General features: G+C 40.5%; 1 protein-coding gene across 1 annotated transcript in view; it reads right to left on the reverse strand.

The window, feature by feature from the left end:
- Positions 1-3,901, reverse strand: part of gbe1b (glucan (1,4-alpha-), branching enzyme 1b) — a 68,858-nt gene extending 64,957 nt beyond the window's left edge. The window contains exon 1 of the mRNA XM_035622795.2: positions 3,549-3,901. Coding sequence (XP_035478688.2) covers positions 3,549-3,721 — 173 coding nt within the window. The 5' untranslated portion in view covers positions 3,722-3,901. The remainder of the gene's footprint in view (positions 1-3,548) is intronic.
- Between the last annotated feature and the right edge of the window lie 16,415 nt (positions 3,902-20,316).

The raw sequence follows: 20,316 nt of genomic DNA on the forward strand, positions 1-20,316 counted from the left end.
TGAAGTTGAACTTCGACCGTTTTAAAATATAAAATTTCATCACTTCATAATTTTAGCCAATAAGATATATCCGTTCATACTCGAGTCCAAGTGGACATTTGTGCAAATTGTGCCCGTTGCAATGCGTGCCTGATGCATCACATTCACAAAACTGAGATGGACATGAGGTCACAATGACCTTGCCCTTCGACCACCAAACTCCAATGAGGTGGATATCACGTTGACAGGAACGGGATGGATGACCCGGAACCGAAACGCCTTCAGCTATATGTCTGATGCTGGTGCAGACAAGTAGAAAGCGCCTCAGCTTCCATACGGCCCAGAAGCAAGGTGACCTTCAAATATTGCCATTTTTTGTGCATTAATGAGGCTAAAGAGGGACCTGACAATCTGCAGAGATTGATTGCTGAGCAAAGCTCAAATCGCCCACTAACTTCATCCCTTTGTTGACCCTCAAGCAAAGTGATGTTAAAATGAATGCTGCCAAAGCAACCTTTAAAAAACAAGCTACACAAAACGTCCATTCATTATAATTCAACACGCAGTTTCAGACATCTCATTCCCTCATTCCAATAATTTCTATTAACCAAGGAACTGTACGCTGTCTTTTTTCCACTTATCTTTAATTCCTGTTGTTGAGCTCTTTACTCTCTGTGCACTGGTAGATATCACTTCAAAGTCAATAATCAGCTTTTCTTAAAATGTATTGCATCACCGTCACAAGCAAAAGAGTCAGACTTATTGCTATATTTGACTTTGAAATGAGCACGCATCCAAATCTTTGCAAAAAAATCTTTGCCATATGCAGCAGCAGTGCCGATGCTCCCTACTTTCATTTGGTCCAATTTAGGATGTACGTGGTTCCACGAGCTCAAGAATCCCAGAAGCACTTCCTGCAAACGTGTGCATCAGGAAGGGGGTAAAAAAATAAAATAAAGTTTAAATTGAACAGAGTCAACAGAGCACTACTCGCTGGGGGTTTAACCTGCGTTCAGCATCAACGGTTATTTTCACAATCAATCTGAAACAAACATCCTGGTAGGAATAAAATACGAGCTGCCTAAAGCCCCGGAATAACTAATGATGAGTGGGAGGTTTGCAACATATGCCGTCTGTCCACACCGGCTGGATCTGGCGCGAACCAAAGTTCAACAAACCTGAGATGAAGGCAGCGTTGAGCCATGACATGACGGTGAAAATCTAAAGCATCACTCTTTGTGGTCATAGGTCCTCTGATAAGCCGGCTGAATTCTTAGAACTGTGGCGCTCAGTGGGGGACTCAGCGTGACACCGCAGCCTTTAGAAAGCTCCTGATTTCTATCGCCTGCATTCACGATACGGTGTTTGGATGCCGAGCTGTGGCACGCCGGGGGCTCGCCAACATTTAACCTTCACACAGCAGCGTTCCTACATGTAAAATAATTCACGTGCAACTTTCATCAGCGAGACAGGTGTTTGAGACACTTCTCGAGCTCGGTGGAGCCTGGCAGTCCCAAGCTGTGTCTGAGATGGAGCTGCCACGCTCATCTCTCTGCAAGGCCATAGCCCCGCACACATGTTTCAAACACAAAGCAGGTGGTCCCTTACCTGTCACATTAGAGACGGGATCAGAAACCGTAATGAAAATGGATAAAAATATATGGCCCCAGAGCAGAGTTTTAAGGCCTATTTTTGGGGACGAGCCCACAGTGAGCAGGCACTGAAGTAATGTGAGCTGCAGATTGTAATCACAGTCAGACTTTTATGTAAAACACATTACACACTCTCTTTTTTTATCCAACATGTAAGAATAATTCATCATGAGAGTGAGCTGAACAATTACATATTATCATAATGTGAGCCACATGGCCTTCCGTCCAGAATCCACTCAAAGAAAAATAAGTGATTACATATCGGCATTGTCTTATTACTACATTATATATTATATGATAATCAATCACTGCGCAGATATATAGTTTTAAGTGCATCCCTTCATTATGTAGCTCAAAGCTATTTAAAAGGCACACGAACCAAAAGCAGACAGATATTCTGTGAAGTTTGAAATATTTATAATAATAAAAACAACAATAATTGCGAAGTGTGTGCTTGCATAGTCTGTTGACTTACACAGGAGGTCTGTTTACTTTTGGATAAGAGGTCAGTGCATTCACCACAGGGAGACACATGTTAGCTTCCGTTACGGCACTTGTTGATTGGTATATAAAACACTGATTTGTAGTATCGGAACAGGCACATAATTCATATCGAGTTGACACAATGCTCACACAATCATGCTTCAATGAACTGGCAGTTTGAAAAAAAATTAAAGTAAAGAAAAACTCCATATAAAAGGTACTCTGAAATCCGTGAAAAGTTTTGGAAACAAAAGGTTATAATCTGAATTATGGATTCCTGTTCAATTAGTGAGTGATAACTAAAATATAATGTCAAATCTCAACGATAGCCGCTTAAACGTCTTCCGCAGAGCCGACAAGGCCGGTGTGTTACACATCAGAACTTTCCGCTTTTGGTTTGTCCATTACTTGCATTAATACATGACCCAATTAAGAAGATGCATCACGTAAGAGTATACTGGTTTGATGAGAAAATATTGGGGGGGGGGGGTCTTCACTGTATTGCTTGACTTTTTGGCAGATGCAGGAAAACTGTGATTGGAATTCGTGCTGAAAATAATCTATAATACATGCAACAGCCCGCACACACACACACACACACACACACACACACACACAGTGCACAGTCACTGCCACCGCACATAAAGTGTCAGCTACTTAAGACTTCCACCCTAATAATGAATTTGTACGGTGGCCAAAATCGAGGCTGAGGGGGGGGGGGGAAATTGTGCAGCATTGGAGCACTGCATAAAAAAGTAAATTAAAGTCTGAGGGGCCATTTATTTTTTGCAAAGCCTTCCACACTGCAAGAAGCAAACCAATCAGCGACTGGTACAGTTGGAAGCGTCCAATTCTGGATTTTTAAATCCAATTAACCATAAAATTTTAAAAAAACACACATTTGAGGATAACTGATGCTTCGATATCAACCAGAAGGAATTAAGAGGAAAACTCAAATAAAAATAAACTACTAGGAGGCTGCACTGGCTCCGGCGGCCTGAATAAAACAGGCGAGGATCAGACAGCTCTGACGTCATCACGCAACGTCGACGGACGTCATCGCCAGGTAAGGAAACTCGTGCCCTGCAGTTCAACTGTCGCACGCAGGGAAGTTGAGCAACGATTCATTCATTTTTGCAAACGACGTCAACTAGATGCTCCTTAAGCAGCAGGCTGGGGGGGGGGAGCAAAGTAATGTGAGTGAGGGAGATGGGGGGGGGGCGCAACTCTCTCTCTCTGCGACCTCTCCTCGTCCCAAATGTCAAACCTGGCTGCGGAACCTGACTCTCGTCTGTCACGTGTTGCAAACATCGCCTCGGAACTGCTACAGTCGTGTTGCTTCTGTTATTCCCTGACACGAACCTCCCGGAGACAGCCCCCCCCCCCCCCCCCCCCCCCCCGGCGAACGCTTTTGGCGACAAACTGTGCGTTTACCTCCTCCTGAAGTCCTTCTCGTACACCTTGAGCTGCGGATCCATTTGGAGGAGGCAGCTGAACTCGGGGATCGTGACATTACCCTCGCTCTCTGCCATCGCTGCTCCCTCCAGACCGAACCAATCGAGCACCGACCGCTCGCTTCGCCCCCTCGGTGACAGCGGCCGTGACATGAACTGCGCGCGGCGGGCGAGCGGGCGGGGTGTCGGTGTCCGGAGACAGCAGCGAATCAGGCCGCTCTCTGCCGAGCCCGTCCCACCATCACCATCATCATCATCATCACCATCATCATCATCATCATCGGCGGCGTGCTGCTGTTGTTTTGGAGCGGGAGCGTGTGTGTCTTTAAGATGACAGCCGAGGAGGCGAGCCAGAGGAAGACGACTCTCATTTGTAGGCAGATGTGAGAGGAATGTTGCCACAGTTTGTCTCTGTGTGTGACTCACTTTGTGAAAGTCCACCTCAGCACACGTGTGCTTAAAAACATCTATGTGAAATGGCTGCAGTGGATCTTTGCTGTTTAGGTGAGGGGTGTCTGACTGCAGGATTGTCTATGGAATATTTTGACCTAAGGCAGTCACTCAGTCCATCCATGTGTTGAGCATCATATCTCGAAAACGACCTCAACTTCTCGTATGAATATTCCCATCTCTGCGCCAATTTCCGTGGGTGCAGCTTGTGACAAGCTCCCACACCGGCCAGCATACAGTCTGGGACAAATGTACATTGATTTGATATCAAGCTTCCCGGATGGTGCTGGATTGGATCAACTGTGGGACTACGCACCTGTGATTGGTTCTTTCACTGTCAGTCCCCTGCTCCAAACCCTGACCACCAATCAGAGCGTTGCTCCAGATTATCCTATCTTGTATGTCCCACACTCCTTATTTTCCTCATAAAGAAGTAATCTCAATTGTGAGTGAAAACAAATCCAATTTTAATATTTAGTAGCTGGGAGGGTGTGTTGATACTTGACTATCTAATTGCGGGGGGTCGTGGAATTTTTTCGTCTATCCTCTCTGAGAAACTTTAAAGCCGAGTCTTCTCAGGCACCAGGCAAGGTCATCTTATCTATGGCAAGCCGAAACACTCAGTGAGCAGCGGAAGTCTCTCTCTCGAGTTGTCATAGTCGCGGGGAGATGACGACATTACTCTAAATTAAATACACGACAGAGAAGTCTCCTCAATATTCCATTTCACGGGGAATGTATGCTTTCTTTAAGTGTAAAATTTTAGCGAGCCTATTATAACTTGTTTGGCGTGTAAGAGTGTATGCAGCCTGTAGTGGAACAGTGGCAGGGCCTTTTTGCAAACTATTCTCGTGGCATTGAATCATATTTTCTGTGCATTTCGTGGTGTGCCCCGTCAGTTAAACTTTTGATGTCCAATCATATCCTTTTTATTTATGGCTTGTGAGAACGAGTGGAGCTGTCCACTGAGCTGAAAGTTACTTTTTTCGGCTTACTGACTTTCAGCGCCATGAGTGTGCTTGTGCTTGTGCATGTGCGTGACGGCCATTGCTGTTAATTTCCTAAAGTGCTGAAAAAGCATGCATTAGGTTTTTTTCCCAATTAATATGGAAACAATTTATGTAGACTATTTTGGGCCTGGGGGTCAGGCATTCAACTGTTACAGCACCCACTGGCAGTAAAATCAATGGGCGCCAATGCTCCTAAGGATTTTGTTTATCCCCATGACATTTATTCGAGCACTACACTGTCAAGTCAAACTTCAGGATCCAGAGCAACACGTAACAACACCGACTTACCACTCTAGTTGTTGTACAGACATTTGTGGTCCTTGGAGTGTGACTCCATAATTTCTATTATAGGAAGGACTATGGAGTTGTACTCCTAAAAAGTAATATTTATAGCGTAAAAAACAAATCAAATTTCTTAATGTTGTCAATATAAAGGGTAGAAGCAGATTAGATTAGATTTGCATGTTTTCAATCATAGTGAATTACTTTTCTATAAGTTTTTGTGATGTCACACACCACAAGACACTTTATAGTATTCACCATTTTGGTTTCACCTGAGCCTGATTTTGTGCTAGCGTGAAATAAAGGTGTGGTTTTTTTGGACTAGTTAGTAGCTGCTATATTAGCCAATTATATTTGGCGTTCAAACACGAAGATCATCCTGGTTCTCCTTTAGTTCCACTTGATTAATTTCCCCAGAGTGTAAGGAAGGATGTCGGAGATCCTTTACCGATCAATCAGCATGCAATAGCGGAAGGATATATATTGATATGGGCAAAATCACCAATTTTCAATACTGTATTTTCCAAAGATGAAAATAAACTGTCGAACTTTTTGTCATGAAGAAGGTATAGATAGCCGTTTAGCTCCATTCACTCCACTTTACCAGTCACTCAAGGCGACCTAGTGACTGCCCTCTAGGTGAACTGCAAGCAATTTTGCTGCAGCATCATTAATCTCCGTAGAAGGGCTGTGGTGACTCCTGACCTTTTTTTGGTGACACGTGACCTTTTCTAGAAGCAAGGTGCAGGCACGTGTCGGGTCAATATTCTCACGAGCCATCTTCAGAGTTATCGGCTGAAACTGTGTGCAATATGCTATAAATGTCCACAGTCTATAGATGATGAATGCAGATGTGCCAATGGATCCCCAGACCTTTTTCTAGTGCCACTATCAGACAACAATGTCCATTAAAAAATGTATATGATATATACTGATTTATCTGTCGTGTTAATTGCTGACCACATTTGTTTTCTTCACAGAGGGCGACCCATTTTCCTTACGGACCCTCCCCGGGTCTCTCCCCTTCCAGCCAAAAGTTCAGCTTCACACACGAGACTTCTCACTATCCATTTGCGCAGATTACAATTAAATTGACTTCATGCTCCTAAAAGAATGAACCCCTTTGATTTTAGAGACCCCTTCATCGTGTGCTTCCCTCAGGACACCTTAAGCCCATCCACTATTAAGGAGCTAAAAATAAAAATCCTCAGTATATTGTTTTTTTTCATCTGTTCACCTCTTTCATAATGTATGGTGTAATGAACAGTGCAGCCTCTCGGGACCACTACGAGGGCTTTAAACCTCTTATTGAGCTGAGTTACTATAATGAGTGGCTTCCTTTTCCTTTTTTTCCACTTTTTTTTTGTAAAGTCATTTATTAGTGACATTTTATTCAGTGCAAGCTGAAAATTGAACATGGGGTTTTGTACGAAACTGGCCTTAAAGCTCGGGAAGTTGTGTAAATCGGAAATGGTCATAGGCCGTGCTCTGCATGCATGCTCTCTGTTTACATTTGAAAAAAACCTTTTTGGATATGATACAACTTTTGCATGAAACCTGAACATATGCATGCACCAGCTGTGCGCCATCATTTCTTGCATGCTTCGTGTCCAGTGGGAAGGCTGAAATGTTATTAGCGGAGCCCGCCTTCATTTAAGTAGACGATTACTCGGTAAAAAGTTCAACAGGCATTAACAGAGACACACTTCATGAGGGAAGATCCCATTGATCTGAGCAAAGTTTCATTTGGGCAAAGTTTGTTTAATGTCAAGGCCTGCTGTCATATAACCGCGCGGAAGCGCCTCCAGCACTGAAACAAACAAGTGCACGAGTGCTCGTGTGCATTTGCGGTAGTGGGTGAGGGAATAGTCTATGAGGACACGGAGTTCATTTGGTAATTCATTGCAATGCTGGAACTGCGTGTTTGTCTCTACAGATTCGGCAGCCACTTCTATTGTGCCGCCTCCCCTCTTTAAATCAGCCTGTCTTTCGGAAATACAATCCTCGCACCGTTATGATCTTATTGTCTGTGGCCTCAATAACTTTAACCACAGACTACTTCACAGAAGTTGAAGAACTAACTTAATGGACTCGAGAAGGATAACCTTGCTATAATTTACATCAAATCCCTCTCAGAAACGGCTGATAAATATGCAAGCCGCCGGAGGAAATAGCGTGGCTCTTGAAAGTGTTGTCCTTGTCACAACATAAAACTGTCCAAACGAAAGGTCGCAAAGCAAGTGTCATTCTAGAGAGCTGTCCCGCCGGTAATAGATGGAATAAGTGTGTCCACACCACAAAGTTATGCTAATAGAAATTCTTTCTAAGTGACAACAGATTTACACAGATTTGGGGAAAGACACAGAGCCCAATGACAAATAAACACAAAAAAAATGTTCGATTTTAGCTGAAGGACGTTAACTTGACAAGATGAGGCAATAGCTGATTGATTTTTGTATCACCCTGTTTGATTCAGTTAAATTATTTCACCTATAACCGGCGCAATCTACATGTTGTAAAATCCACAATACAGGAAGATATACAGTATTTGCTCTGCCTGCAGGAGTCACTGACCATATCGTAATTTCTGCCAACCTGTCTCGGATCACAGTACAGGGGGCAGGGACAGGGACAGGGACAACACAGTCCGTCCCTGTTTCACCTGCATTTGTTGTGACCAGGGGCTAAAAGTCATCTGATTGGTTATAAATCTGTGCCACAAAAATGTTAGGACCTCTGGAGACTGCAGTGAGCTACACCAAAATACTAGGGACGAAACAAAAATCGCTCACATTACTGGGTTTGAATATATATATATATATATATATTTTGGCTATGAATTACTATAAGGATGTTACATATCTTATTGCACTGTATACTGTATCTGCAACTTATCAATACTGCTAATTGATATGTAACCCCCACCGTCACTGTCACACTTTGCACTGGTGTTGTTCTGTTCACTGTTGTGTATTGTTGTGGTTGACCTGGCAATATCTTGTAACCCCTCTACCTTCGATACGTTCAGAATCTAAATGAAAATGTCTCTTTAAATAATATTATTTTGTCATCAATACATTATGCAAACTGAAAAAAAATTCAATCTGAGGTGGCATTACAGATTTCTGAACAGTTCCTGCCTCCAATCCATCCTATTTACCCAAATTTCACCCCGAGAAAATCTTGTTCGTTTTCCCAAGACACCATGGTTAAAACCATTTTCCAAGTTTTGAGCACTCCCTCCCTGTGGTACTGAACTGGATATTTCCCACCACAGATTCCTATTTTAGTCTGAAAATCTTACAGATGCAAAACACAGCCAATATGGCAGTTCCGTGGGACTCTTACAGGAGCCGACACAAACAAGTTTCCCGTTTCATCGTTACTAACGCGGGCACACAAACACCGATATCTTGTGTAATGAAAAATACAACTCCTGCAATTAGCATGATAATGCATCCAAGCTGAGAGAATTACTTTCATCCTCCATAAGCAAACTCAAAGGCAAAAATGTTAGCAGTTGGAAGATAGACGACTGAGCAGTGAAGTAAATGAATTCTCAAACTGTAACCCTGAATGTTTATGAGTGGAAAAGAGACGGGGAACAGAAGCTGATAACTTACAAATTATGAAAAGCAGTGGTGTGGTGACCAGCTCAGGTGCAGCCTCTCCTTGCAAATCCCAATTTTGATTTCAGTCCCTAACAATGATGTACAAACACAGATCACAAAGTGTGTGTGTGTGTGTGTGTGTGTGTGTCCTTTGTTTCTTGTATTCTGGGTTCCTGGCAGCTGTATACTTTGTAAGACCGACAAAATGATAAGACAGACTTGGTTGGTACTGTGAAACGGGGATGAGGAGAGTTTAACACGAGGAAAGCAGAGACCGAAATGAAAGCATAAGCTTGGCAAGCTACATTTCAGAGGTTTTAAATGTCTTTGTCTCAGCATCTCCATCCCTGTTTTCCTCTGCATCTTGTATACAACAATCTTTAACATATGACTGCATGTGGTGGAGCAGGACATTGCTCAAAAAGACCATGTTCATTCAGCAGACATTCTAGATGAGTAAAAGTTATAAGAAAAGAGAAAAAACTGGTGGCAATGAAAGTGTGTAGGCAGCTTGTGGGCAGCAGCTGACAGAAACACAACAGGTATTATACTTTGTTATTGTGTTGTTGTTGTTGTTTTTTTCCTGGCCCTGATTTCATTTGTCTTAAATCCTCCTCTACACAACACTAGACAAGAGTCCGCAATTACATCAAGAATGAAGGACACAACTTTATTATTTCTTTTAGGTTGAGCTATTCAATAGAGTTTTGATGGAAATGTTGAACTTGTGTCACGAGAATGTTGCCGCACGCCTTTGTTCAATATTTTTGTTTCAAAAACAGCAAGAGGGATCCTTTTGTAATTCACAGACAAAAATGCGATTTACATACAAGTAAAGGAAAACTGCTGTTCAAAAAGTCCTTGCAACAGAGATGTTGTGAGTTTGATGTGGAAATGAAATGCAAAATCACCAGCATGACAATATGGTAAATTAGCAACGAAAATAAAAAACAAGATAGAAACTCCAAATGATTCAAAAATGATATTAAACAGCCTGATATATATATATTTTTTAATTTATATTTTTCTAAAGCGTAACAAAAAAGTAGAGAATTGAAAAAATAAATGGCAAGTCAAGGAGGATGAATGTATTCAACCTCAATATGAGAGATGCAGACCACAGTCTGTCATTTTAATCCATATTTGCAACTGACACAAGTGCGGTCACTAGTGAAAATCTGAATCTGTCTGTGCAGCACTCAATGACGATTAAGATGATGTATTTTTGAATGGGGATCAACACGTTTGTGTGTGTGTGTGTGTGTGTGTGTGTGTGTGGACACTGCATCACAGCAGTCTAAGGAGAGAAGACATTTTCCAAGGAGCTGATTTTCAAAACAACAGACATTTCCCAACTCCAGCTGTCAGACAGGAGCAGAGTCAGCTCCTCTGTTTGTGAATTGAAAAAAAAAGGGGGGCAATTTACTCGCAAAATGCTAAATACATCAATCACACTAAACTAAAGCATAAGGCAAGCGTTTCGGAACTGCACTCATCCGACAACATAATTAGTATACATTTTCTGTCTCAAATTGCTGCCGTTTCAAAGTCTGTGGAACTAAATATTACCTAATTCCTCATTGGACAATTAGGTTCAGACATTTTTGGTGATTTACAAACCATGAACCCCTAAAAATATGCACTTCACAATGCATTTTCCCTGCCACCAATCCCTCCTGAAGTGGAGCTATATGAATTAAACTGCTTGTGCGCTCTCATTGTAACAAGTCCCCTCAACACAAAATGTAAAACCTATGATAATTATCGAGTAATTAAATTAGGTGTAACAATAGGATACGAGCATGATACAGGCAATCCCCTTCTGTTGGGGATCATATTAGATGTCATGGATCAGTGTGGTGAAATATTGCAACTCGCATACAGTGAGTCCTCTGGAATGAGGACACCACTTCCCCGTGAATACCGCACAAGTGAGAAGGTTAACGTTGAGCAATAAAGGGAGCCAGAGAGAATTGGAAAGACGCTAATGCGAGGCGATAATATTCACTCCAGCCTTCAATTTCAAGGATGGGGGAGCTGGGATCTCAGAGACTGACAGAGAGAGAGAGAGAGAGAGTGAGAGATAACTTGATGATGAGGATGTCTAAAAGACATCAGAGACAAGACGAAAGCAACGATACCAGCTTGCAAGTGTGAGGCAGAATACAAAGCATGTGCTGACTAAGCCCACCAGGTACATGGGTCTCCTTATGTAACTGAGATTTTCCAAACGATACGTCATATCAGCGAAGAAACTCTACGTGTGCTCTGTCTAACTAATATGAACGAGTAGTATGGATGTGAGTGGAGAATGCAAGAGAGGTTAGGATCAAAGATTCACTCTGGATTCCTCTGGTTAGTGTTATAGAAGTAGGCTGAGGACACAAGGAGGTAAGGGCAGAGCCCGTACTGCGACATTCAGACCATGAATATATGGCATTGGCAAAGAAATTCCGACGAGTCAGCCCCTCAAGAAGAAGTGAATTGTTAACACTTGACCTCAGAGTATAACAAGCCAAATGGTTTAAATTGAGCAGCTGCGACTCAGGGGATGAAGTCAAAGAAAGCGGATGGAAAGGCCACATTTCAGCTGGTCCTCAGTGAGGGGGAGTCGAGCCTTCTCTAACAGAAACAAGGAGGATGATTGTCAAACAATGTTAGAAAAGAATTAATCTCACTGGCCTCTCTGTATTAAAGAAAGCACGTTTCCGGATGACTAGCTCAGTATTCGTGACGGCCAGTAAGGTACCTCATAACCTGTTCAGTCAGGCTTGCATGGCAACGCCATGAGAGTATCATTTCACTCTTGTGTCTAAACCTTGCAGAGTGATATGCTGCCGGTCAAACAGGGTCTGAGTTCAGATTATCAGTCCATGTCTTGGAACAGTAAAAGGGACGAGGGGTTAGATGGCTGTTGGATACCAGTTGAGATTCGGTTAAAAATCAAAACGAGCCACATTTTTACGTAATACTCAGACCTTAAACCCTGAAACAATGGGGTTTTGGATCTTGGCCGGTGTCCATATTATTTGAAAGAGGAAAATGAATGCAAGTGCAACGTGTATCTATATTTTGTCTTCCACAATCTTTCAAAATGAATTCGTGAAATATTAAAAACACATCAGTTCTCAACAAGGACAAGAAACAAAAGTAGATCCACCATGAATCTGGACGTACAATTTACATTTTGTCAAAATTCTGCTTTCAGAAAGACAGGACATGATAATAATAGTAATTGCAACAATAACAATAATAACTTTTAATGAACCAAAACCTAAGCAGGCACACTTGAGAGAGAGTGAAAATATGCTTTGTTTTTCTGTTTTAGTTGCAGGGAACACATGAGTCACAGCTTATCCCTTAGATCACATTTTGTTGAATTGTCTATAAATGGCATTTTAACTGTGAAGTGATACAGAGTTTTAAAAAATTAAATTAAAGCTGTCCTTTTCCAAGTCTTTAAGCTCCAAAAACAGTGATCAATTTCAACCAGTGAACATTTGCATTAAAATAATTAACTTAAGCGGCACATAATGTTCTCCATTAGCCTCAATGAATGCATGATTGCCTTGAAGATCTGAATTCAATTGCGTTCTGTGGAGTGCCCATAATTTGACTGAACATGTCCATTAATGTATAAGGTACCCCATAAACTGCTCAGTCAGGGATAACTGTTCCCAACTCAGAAAATTTTACTTACATTAAAAGGCTACATTTTCATATTTTGTTCCATCACAGTGGCAGAAAGAGTTGATATTAACATGGTCTGAATGTATAATCTGAGGCAATTACCGAAAGGGAAAAGCGGTACAAGGTATCCATCTGTTTAAATGAAGAATGTAGAAAATGAGCCTTAATTATTTCTCATTCACATTACAAATGAACTTGTTTTTAATCCCAGTAACATGATATTTTCTAAAGTTACTGATATATTAATGTTTAATGCTTAATTAAACTCATTTGTACTTTTTAAATTAATCTTGCACCAAAACAGACACAATTTTATGCTAAAATAATTCAAGGCCCGGTCGAAGCCATCTTCTTATCTATTATGCCGATCTGTGTTCAAAATGATGTATGCAGGCCATGGACTTAAAATGATAATTATCGGTTTAGTTGTTTTTTGGTTGTCAAAAATAAAAACTGAAGTGGGGCAGTTACATACACATCGTGTAAAGGCGTGAGCAGCTTGAACAAAATAAATAATGCCGGCACGCCGACTCCAAGCCGCAAAGATTATTAGGAAGTACAATATTTCACAGCAGGGTTTAAATAAAAAACTACCATAGGTATGGGATAATTTACAAAGTTGATATCTAGGACCCACACATACCAATTTTAAGAAGATAAAGGAGGAAGAAAACGTTTCATTAATTTCTCCAAATAATACTTTATATCCACAAAATGCAGAGAAATGAATACATGACTATATCTTGTTTTTATTCTTGATTACACCTGATCCAGACCGGGTGTATTTTGGAAGACTGCTGCAGGAATGCTCATTTAGTGACTCTGCTGATTTTTTTTTTAAAGCTTTTCCTATGATGTTACTTTCGCTGTGGTTTCTGCTACATGAAGATTCACTTCATCAAAGTAAGTGCTTGATACAGGCTAATAGCAATGAGCCACGAGGCTAACAATTAAGTGGCAACCCACCCTGACGTCACCCATTTGTTTTTTAAAAATGTCATTTGGAAGCCTCGAGTTTAGCATTGTGACCGGCGCTATCTTGGGGTTTTTTTGCAACCAGAAGTAGGAACAGGGGGTGAGTCTGAGCTCATTAGCTGCGCGTACACTTACACCTGCAGTCATGCACCGATTGGACGGTACCAGCTGTCAATCACGCTGTATTCATGATCCAGTGTATACCGTGCTTTATCGTCTATTTCACTCTAAATGAGACTGCAATTTACAAAATGAACATCATGCTGTATTGGGGAAGATTTGAAACCAGTGATTGACACTATGAATAGGAAAATGTTGACGTTATAAATCATTCAGTCATTTTCTAATAGACTTCTATAAAAAGTGAACTTCTTTTTGCAAACAGTGGACTCGCCCTCTACTGGTCATTCCAGAGAAAACAGGCTTTGGGCACCACATTGGTCTTATTTTGCGGACATTTCAGTTAGTTCTTATCACACTGATGTATGTTGAAGTGTTCACTTTTCTTAAAACATAATTGACATCTGAGGCGGAATCAAAATGTACTCACTGTAAATTTGGGTTTCCTGTATGTGGTACAAACCACATAGGCTTTAAAGAAAACCATGGCTGTTGTCTTCAAAGTGTTCCATTTGCATAATTCATAATGGCGTTTATGGTAACTTACTAAGGCTGTTGTTACACAACAGACAGTCGCGATCACATTCTGTCCACGCCATTCATATTTGGCAAATCACTGGAAATATTTCGCTCACAACCAGTAGCTATGTGTGACTGAGCCTGCTTCACTGTTCTCCATATCATAATTACATCTGAACTGCTGAGCTCCTGTTTTGTTATTTACTGCTGCCACAAAAGTTTTGTTCATTGCTGACACTGAGCCTATACTGCATACAGCACACTGTAACTTAATGAGAAGAGACCATCTGTGCAACTTGATGATTTTAATGTGCATTTATTGATATATTAATTTGGTTAGTCTGCTGCTTCAGGTGGATTGCTGGGCTTTATTCAATCCATCTTAATTCAATGCATTATATATTCCCCACAGTTGTTATTGTTTTTATTGAATGGCCACATGTTGGCCCACACAGTAGATATGTAAAGTCTCTCTCTGCTGTCTACTGTACTGAACTCAGTGAATGGGTTTGGCAAATGGTGAGACCAGAGCTTATACTTGAATTTAAGATCACTATAAATAAATTAATTCAAATTAAACATGACATAAATGTTTTGAACATCAAGAAAAATTGGTAATTATGTGTCTTTGCAGGCTATTGGATTTCTCGCAGCTTGTTCAGAAGCCAAGGAAAAAATCTTCCCAACTGTCTGCTTGGATTTATATGATAGAATAATGCACACAACTGCAGATAGATCTGGTGATGTTTCAAATGCTATTGTGACAGTTGCTGTTCATACAAGTGCTTGTCATGTATTTCATAAAGTCTTTAGTGAGTTGAGTTGGTAGGTGGTGAAAAGATTCTCTGATGAATTGTCATTGTCGAGTGCCTCATTCAAATCAGGGATAGCAAGTCTGGTCTTGCTAGTTAAACGGTATCTAATTTCATGTAATAGAAAAAAGCTATTTTTCTACCCCTAATATGTCATTTTAAATCAAACTTCATGGTTTATGAATCATATATGTAGAAACTAAAGAAGGAAGTTAAACATTTGCATTTGTTTAAAATTGTGCAGCTAACAGAAATCCTATACCACATGATGCTTTATCTGTGATTTTTGTGTTAGGCCAAAAATATACTGGGAGAGAGACAGAGGAAGATATAAAACAGGAGATACAATGTAGAAGCCCTTACATATTTCAGCTAAAAAATACATTATGTTACGGATGTTATGGCCAAGTGGGAGCATATACAAGAAGAAGAATATGGGACCTAAAATTGAACCCTGTGGGACCCCTCAAGTTATTTGATACACAGGTGAGGAGGATGTTAAACTGCCTACAGTGACAGCAAAGGTTATTTGGGAAATGTAGTAGATGAGCCAGCACTGTGCTGTATCTCCAACCAGAGCTTGAGGCAGTCAATTAAAATTGCATGATCTCCAGTATCAAAAGCGTCACTGAGGTCTTAAAGGACTAAGATTGCACATTCCCTAGTATTTCATGTTAAAACTTCATTTTTGATTATAAGAAAGCCTATCTCAGTGCAATTTTAACCCTTACATTTTTTGTTTTGTTTTAGGAAAAGATTATGTTTTTCTGAAAAATAGCAACAGTTTAAAAATAATCTCTCTATAAATTATAGGCATTTGAAGATATGTAGTGGCTACAACTTCTGTATACTATTGGATCTAAAAAGGAATGAGTTGAAGCGTCAATTTAAAACTGGACCATGAAGTGCTCCACAGAAAGACAAGACTCTGAAATGGGGCCTAAATACAAGATAGAATAACTTACTAAATAAAAAGCTTCAGTCAGGATTTATAATCTCATGCTTTCAACATCTGATTAAATAATAGTGAGCCCTCAGTACCACAGAGTGGTAAACTATGAGGTTTATTTCTCTCAGCAGGTCTCTAGAATTATGACAAGTCCTTTGTTATGCCATAGAAGACCGTCTAATAACCCTCCATTTAAGTTAAGTTTGAGCTCTCACACTGTAAAGACCTCTTTCTGTGGCCTCATCATACCATTCAAATTTGCTCGGCTCCTTTGAAAGAGGTCCATTACGAAGACTGACATAATGATTATCTCCACATGTCTCAAGTTCTGGTTGGTAGAAGGTAAATGACTTGTGTGTGTGCCAATGTCCTGGGAGGTGCCATAAAGACCACAGGTGATATATTCACCGAGGTGTTGTGGGCAGGTGCATCATTTTAAGGGTAGGTAAAGCAATAACACACATAACTGCTTTGTATTTAGATTAACAAATATGCTTTGGTTAAACAATTCTCAAACCAAAGGTCGAAATGAACAACAAAATCTCAGATCTCTGTTTATCATCTCACCAGGGAACACAAAGAGGTGGTCTTGTTTCCATACTTTGAAGCGACACGGCATATATTGCAAATTGCATGCATCCTGTCAAATTGTATCAATAATTAGCCCCCAGTTTGTTTGTTTTCTCTTTTGAACAAATGTCACAATGCTCCTTTACAATCATAGCATAACACGGGAGGGTTATCATTTCAGTTATAATGTAGTTGTGAGGGGGAAAAGAAATCAATACCAGCATGCAATATGCAATTAAAAGGGAAACACATTCTTTCCCTTGTGATTTGTGTGTAAATTTGGTGGGATATTTTCGCATTTGAAGCTCTCTGGAGCCCAAGATCGGTTGTGCATTTATGAGCGATTGGGAACTTTAACGATCAGTCAACATCCTGCAGTATTATATTATTCTTGTGTGTTGGGTTTTGCATGTACTAAACTGTAGAGCATGTTATTCATATAGAACAACCGTTTTAGTTTTTTGCTTCCAATCGATTCAATCTATTTGTATGGCTTCAAATCACAGAATACAATATCCCAAGGCCGTTCACAGAGTAAGGTTGAGACCTACCAATATTAGAAAGAGAATTCCCAACAGTTCCCACCATTTAACAGTATGGGATAAGAGGTCAAATGGATAGTTTCATATATGAAAAATACACATATATGTCCGGTACCTACATAATGTGTGTCTGTATGTGAGTCTCCTCTAACCTTCCAAATAATGTTGATGACATTGTTCCGCAAATGAGGAGAGAGCGGCCCATTATATGTCAGTCTGACTTTGCCTCCTCCTCTCCGTGCCCTGATGGGGCTCTTGTCTGTGCAGACCTGTTTTGGAGTAATGCCACAGATGGTGATGAGCCTGTGTAATCCCTGTAGATTTCCACGGTTTATAAACAGCAAGACAAGCAGCAGGTCCCTCCGATCTGAACAAACACTTCTAAATCAGGGGGTGTTTATCGTGCCTGTTTGGGGTGGAGGTTGTAATTATTGCAAACAAGAGCAAACATGCAAAGAGAAATGGATTTTACAGATCTAATTGATTGGAGGAAGAGCAGCAGATTTAGCTGCTGTGAGCCCCCCTCCCTCCCTCCCTGCCGCAGAGACTATTAGATTTATTATAGTTTATAGCACCTGAAGTATTCATCATTTCAAATGAGATGCATTCACAGTGATACAGGGTGCCTTTCATTTCCTCGGGCTAAATCTGAAAAACTTAAGCACAGTTGGAAATGGCTTATTGCTCTGTATCTCACCGAAGACAACAGATTTCTGGCTCATGATAGTCGAGACCATGAATCTAACCCTGCATGCACAGACAGAGAGAGTGTGTTGAGATAATTGACAAAGTCCTTGGCGAAATGAAATTCTGCGCAGGCTGAAGGGAGCATCAGTGTTTGCTTTCCGTCTGGTAAAAGAAACACAGCGTTTTGATGTATTGCCTCACCCCTACACAAAAATACATTCTTTCTTTTTGTCAGGTGAATTCCTACCCAATTGTCCAGGCAACAACAGGAACATTGGGAAACTAGTTTGATCCATTACGTGTTGACATTTCATGTGGAGAAATCAATCAGAATCTCCCAGAAAAAAGGGCACATGAAATGCATCAAATGAAACCGCTGGAATCAAATGTTTTATGGGGGATGTTTTCGGAATATTTATCAAGTAAATGAGATATATCAGAGCACCACACAAATCACAGGAGAACTAATCAAGATTTTTTTTCTTGCTCTGTTAGCGAGAGGTAATACTCAGGGGAAATTATTATCATCTGCAAGGCTAGTTTTGTTTTGGGGTTCTTTAATGTGAACAGAAAAAAAACCTGTATTAAAATTCCAAATTGGAAAAATCTATTTTGATCGACAGTATATGGCATTAAAAATCCTTTCACTGCCAGTGTACAGCACTGAAATACAGGCTTTATGTCAAGTATGCTTTTGCTTTTTTTTGGGGGGGGGGTCACCTTGTTTTACATGTACAGCGACTAAAGAGTCATCTAAAATTAGCTGCACGGTTTGAGAAACAGCAGGTAGTGCACCCAACTAATAGACTCTAGAGGTGAATTAGCCATTAACTGAAAAGGCTAATTCACCTCTAAAGCAGATGTCTTTGTGAAAGTGAAAAAAGTGAAATGGTAAATAGAACATGAGTGCTGCGGGGATAAAAAAAAAAAAAAAAGGTGTTTATTGGTCCAAAGTAAATGTGCAGCCACTGTCAAACGTTCCACTATTATGTCAATTTCACATATTCGCGACCAACATAATCACAAAGGTTAATATATTTACAGAGGACATAAAACGAGAAGATGATGTTAAAGTTTAGAATTTGAAGTCCGGGGTCATTTCTTATACTTCATTATTCTCAGTGAGGTTTTTTTTTTACCTGGCAGAGTGCCTCTGTATCCTCGGTGGTCTGGCGTTGCCACCGGAGCAGCTTTGTTTGGACCAAAGAGGACACGTTGAAATACTCTCTATAGAGGTGGGGTGCAAATGCCTCCTAATGGATTTGGCTTGGCACCTGTCAGGTCTGCAAACAGAACCCTGGTTAGCACACAGCACAACAACGAACCCTAATCACCCTGCTGTGGTCTGACGAGCTGTTGGTGAGGCCCGTCTTGAAGTTTCATGGGGCTAAAACATGAGTGCACTTTGAAAATTCTGGTTGGGAGCAAAGAAAGCAAACATCAGCAGGCTGCTGTGTACTGTATTAATTTGTCAGTGGGGTAGTTTGCTTGACCAAAAACATCGTTACACAACTTACTCTCTGGGATCTCTAGGAGCCTTTATTAGCCTGAATGCATGTTTCCTTATACGTACCATCACTTATTTATATCACTTTATATCTCTTTGATGTGAGCAAAGCTTGTAATTGCGTGTACCTCAGTCATCGTGTTTCCTTGATGAAATTTTCATCTATCTATGAATTTTTCATTAGTTATGCATAATGCACTGATGGAATTTCACCCTTTTTTTTCTCCAAAAACCAAACTTCTGAAAGTCTTCTTTTTTCTCTCTCTTCAATTTCACTTGGTGGTAACTTCCATATGTCTCAGGTTTGTCTTTAGCAAACACCATAACAAGACACATTAACAATGATGATAATAATTGCAAACACTAAGGATGAGATTGTTACAGCATAAGCAGACCTCTCTGTTAAATGTGACTGTGTATCACTGCACCCACATGCATCGCTCTGTTTAGGTTGAGATGTTCTCCAGCAGCCTTTCAGTGGTTTGCAAAGAGAGTGTATTAGTCATTACTTTAAAAGCCTGAGGCCAGCAGTGGAGTTCTTAATACAATGTATTGGACGCCAGCCACTGGCTCCAGGAGGACGTGGTGAGTGCAGAGGTCTGTGGAGGGACAGGTACAGTTATGTTCTGTGGGGGGAGATAAGTTGTATTTTAAAATATACAACATAAAATATTCTTTGGAACACACGACGGTGAATTGTCTGAAGCTTACCTGCAGATTTGTTTCTCATGTCTTAGTAGCTGTAACACGATTGTGAGTGGACAGACATCAGAACGTGGAAATATCTGACAGTCCAATTATGGGAAACATGATTAAGTTAGGGTTATGTAAAAAAAAAAGAAAACAACATAAAATAGCACCAACTACTACTGCTGGGACCATGATGTCTTTCCCCCTCTATTAGACTGCTCAGTAGTACAATAATAAACTCTCTAAAAGAAAGCCATTTCATGCTCTACTGCAGATTGCTTTGTCAAAGAACACCGTTTATTTTTTTTTGTGTTTCAAATTTTATTTATTTTTT

Source organism: Scophthalmus maximus, chromosome 11 (assembly GCF_022379125.1).
Source record: "Scophthalmus maximus strain ysfricsl-2021 chromosome 11, ASM2237912v1, whole genome shotgun sequence".
Classification (NCBI taxonomy): Eukaryota; Metazoa; Chordata; class Actinopteri; order Pleuronectiformes; family Scophthalmidae; genus Scophthalmus; species Scophthalmus maximus.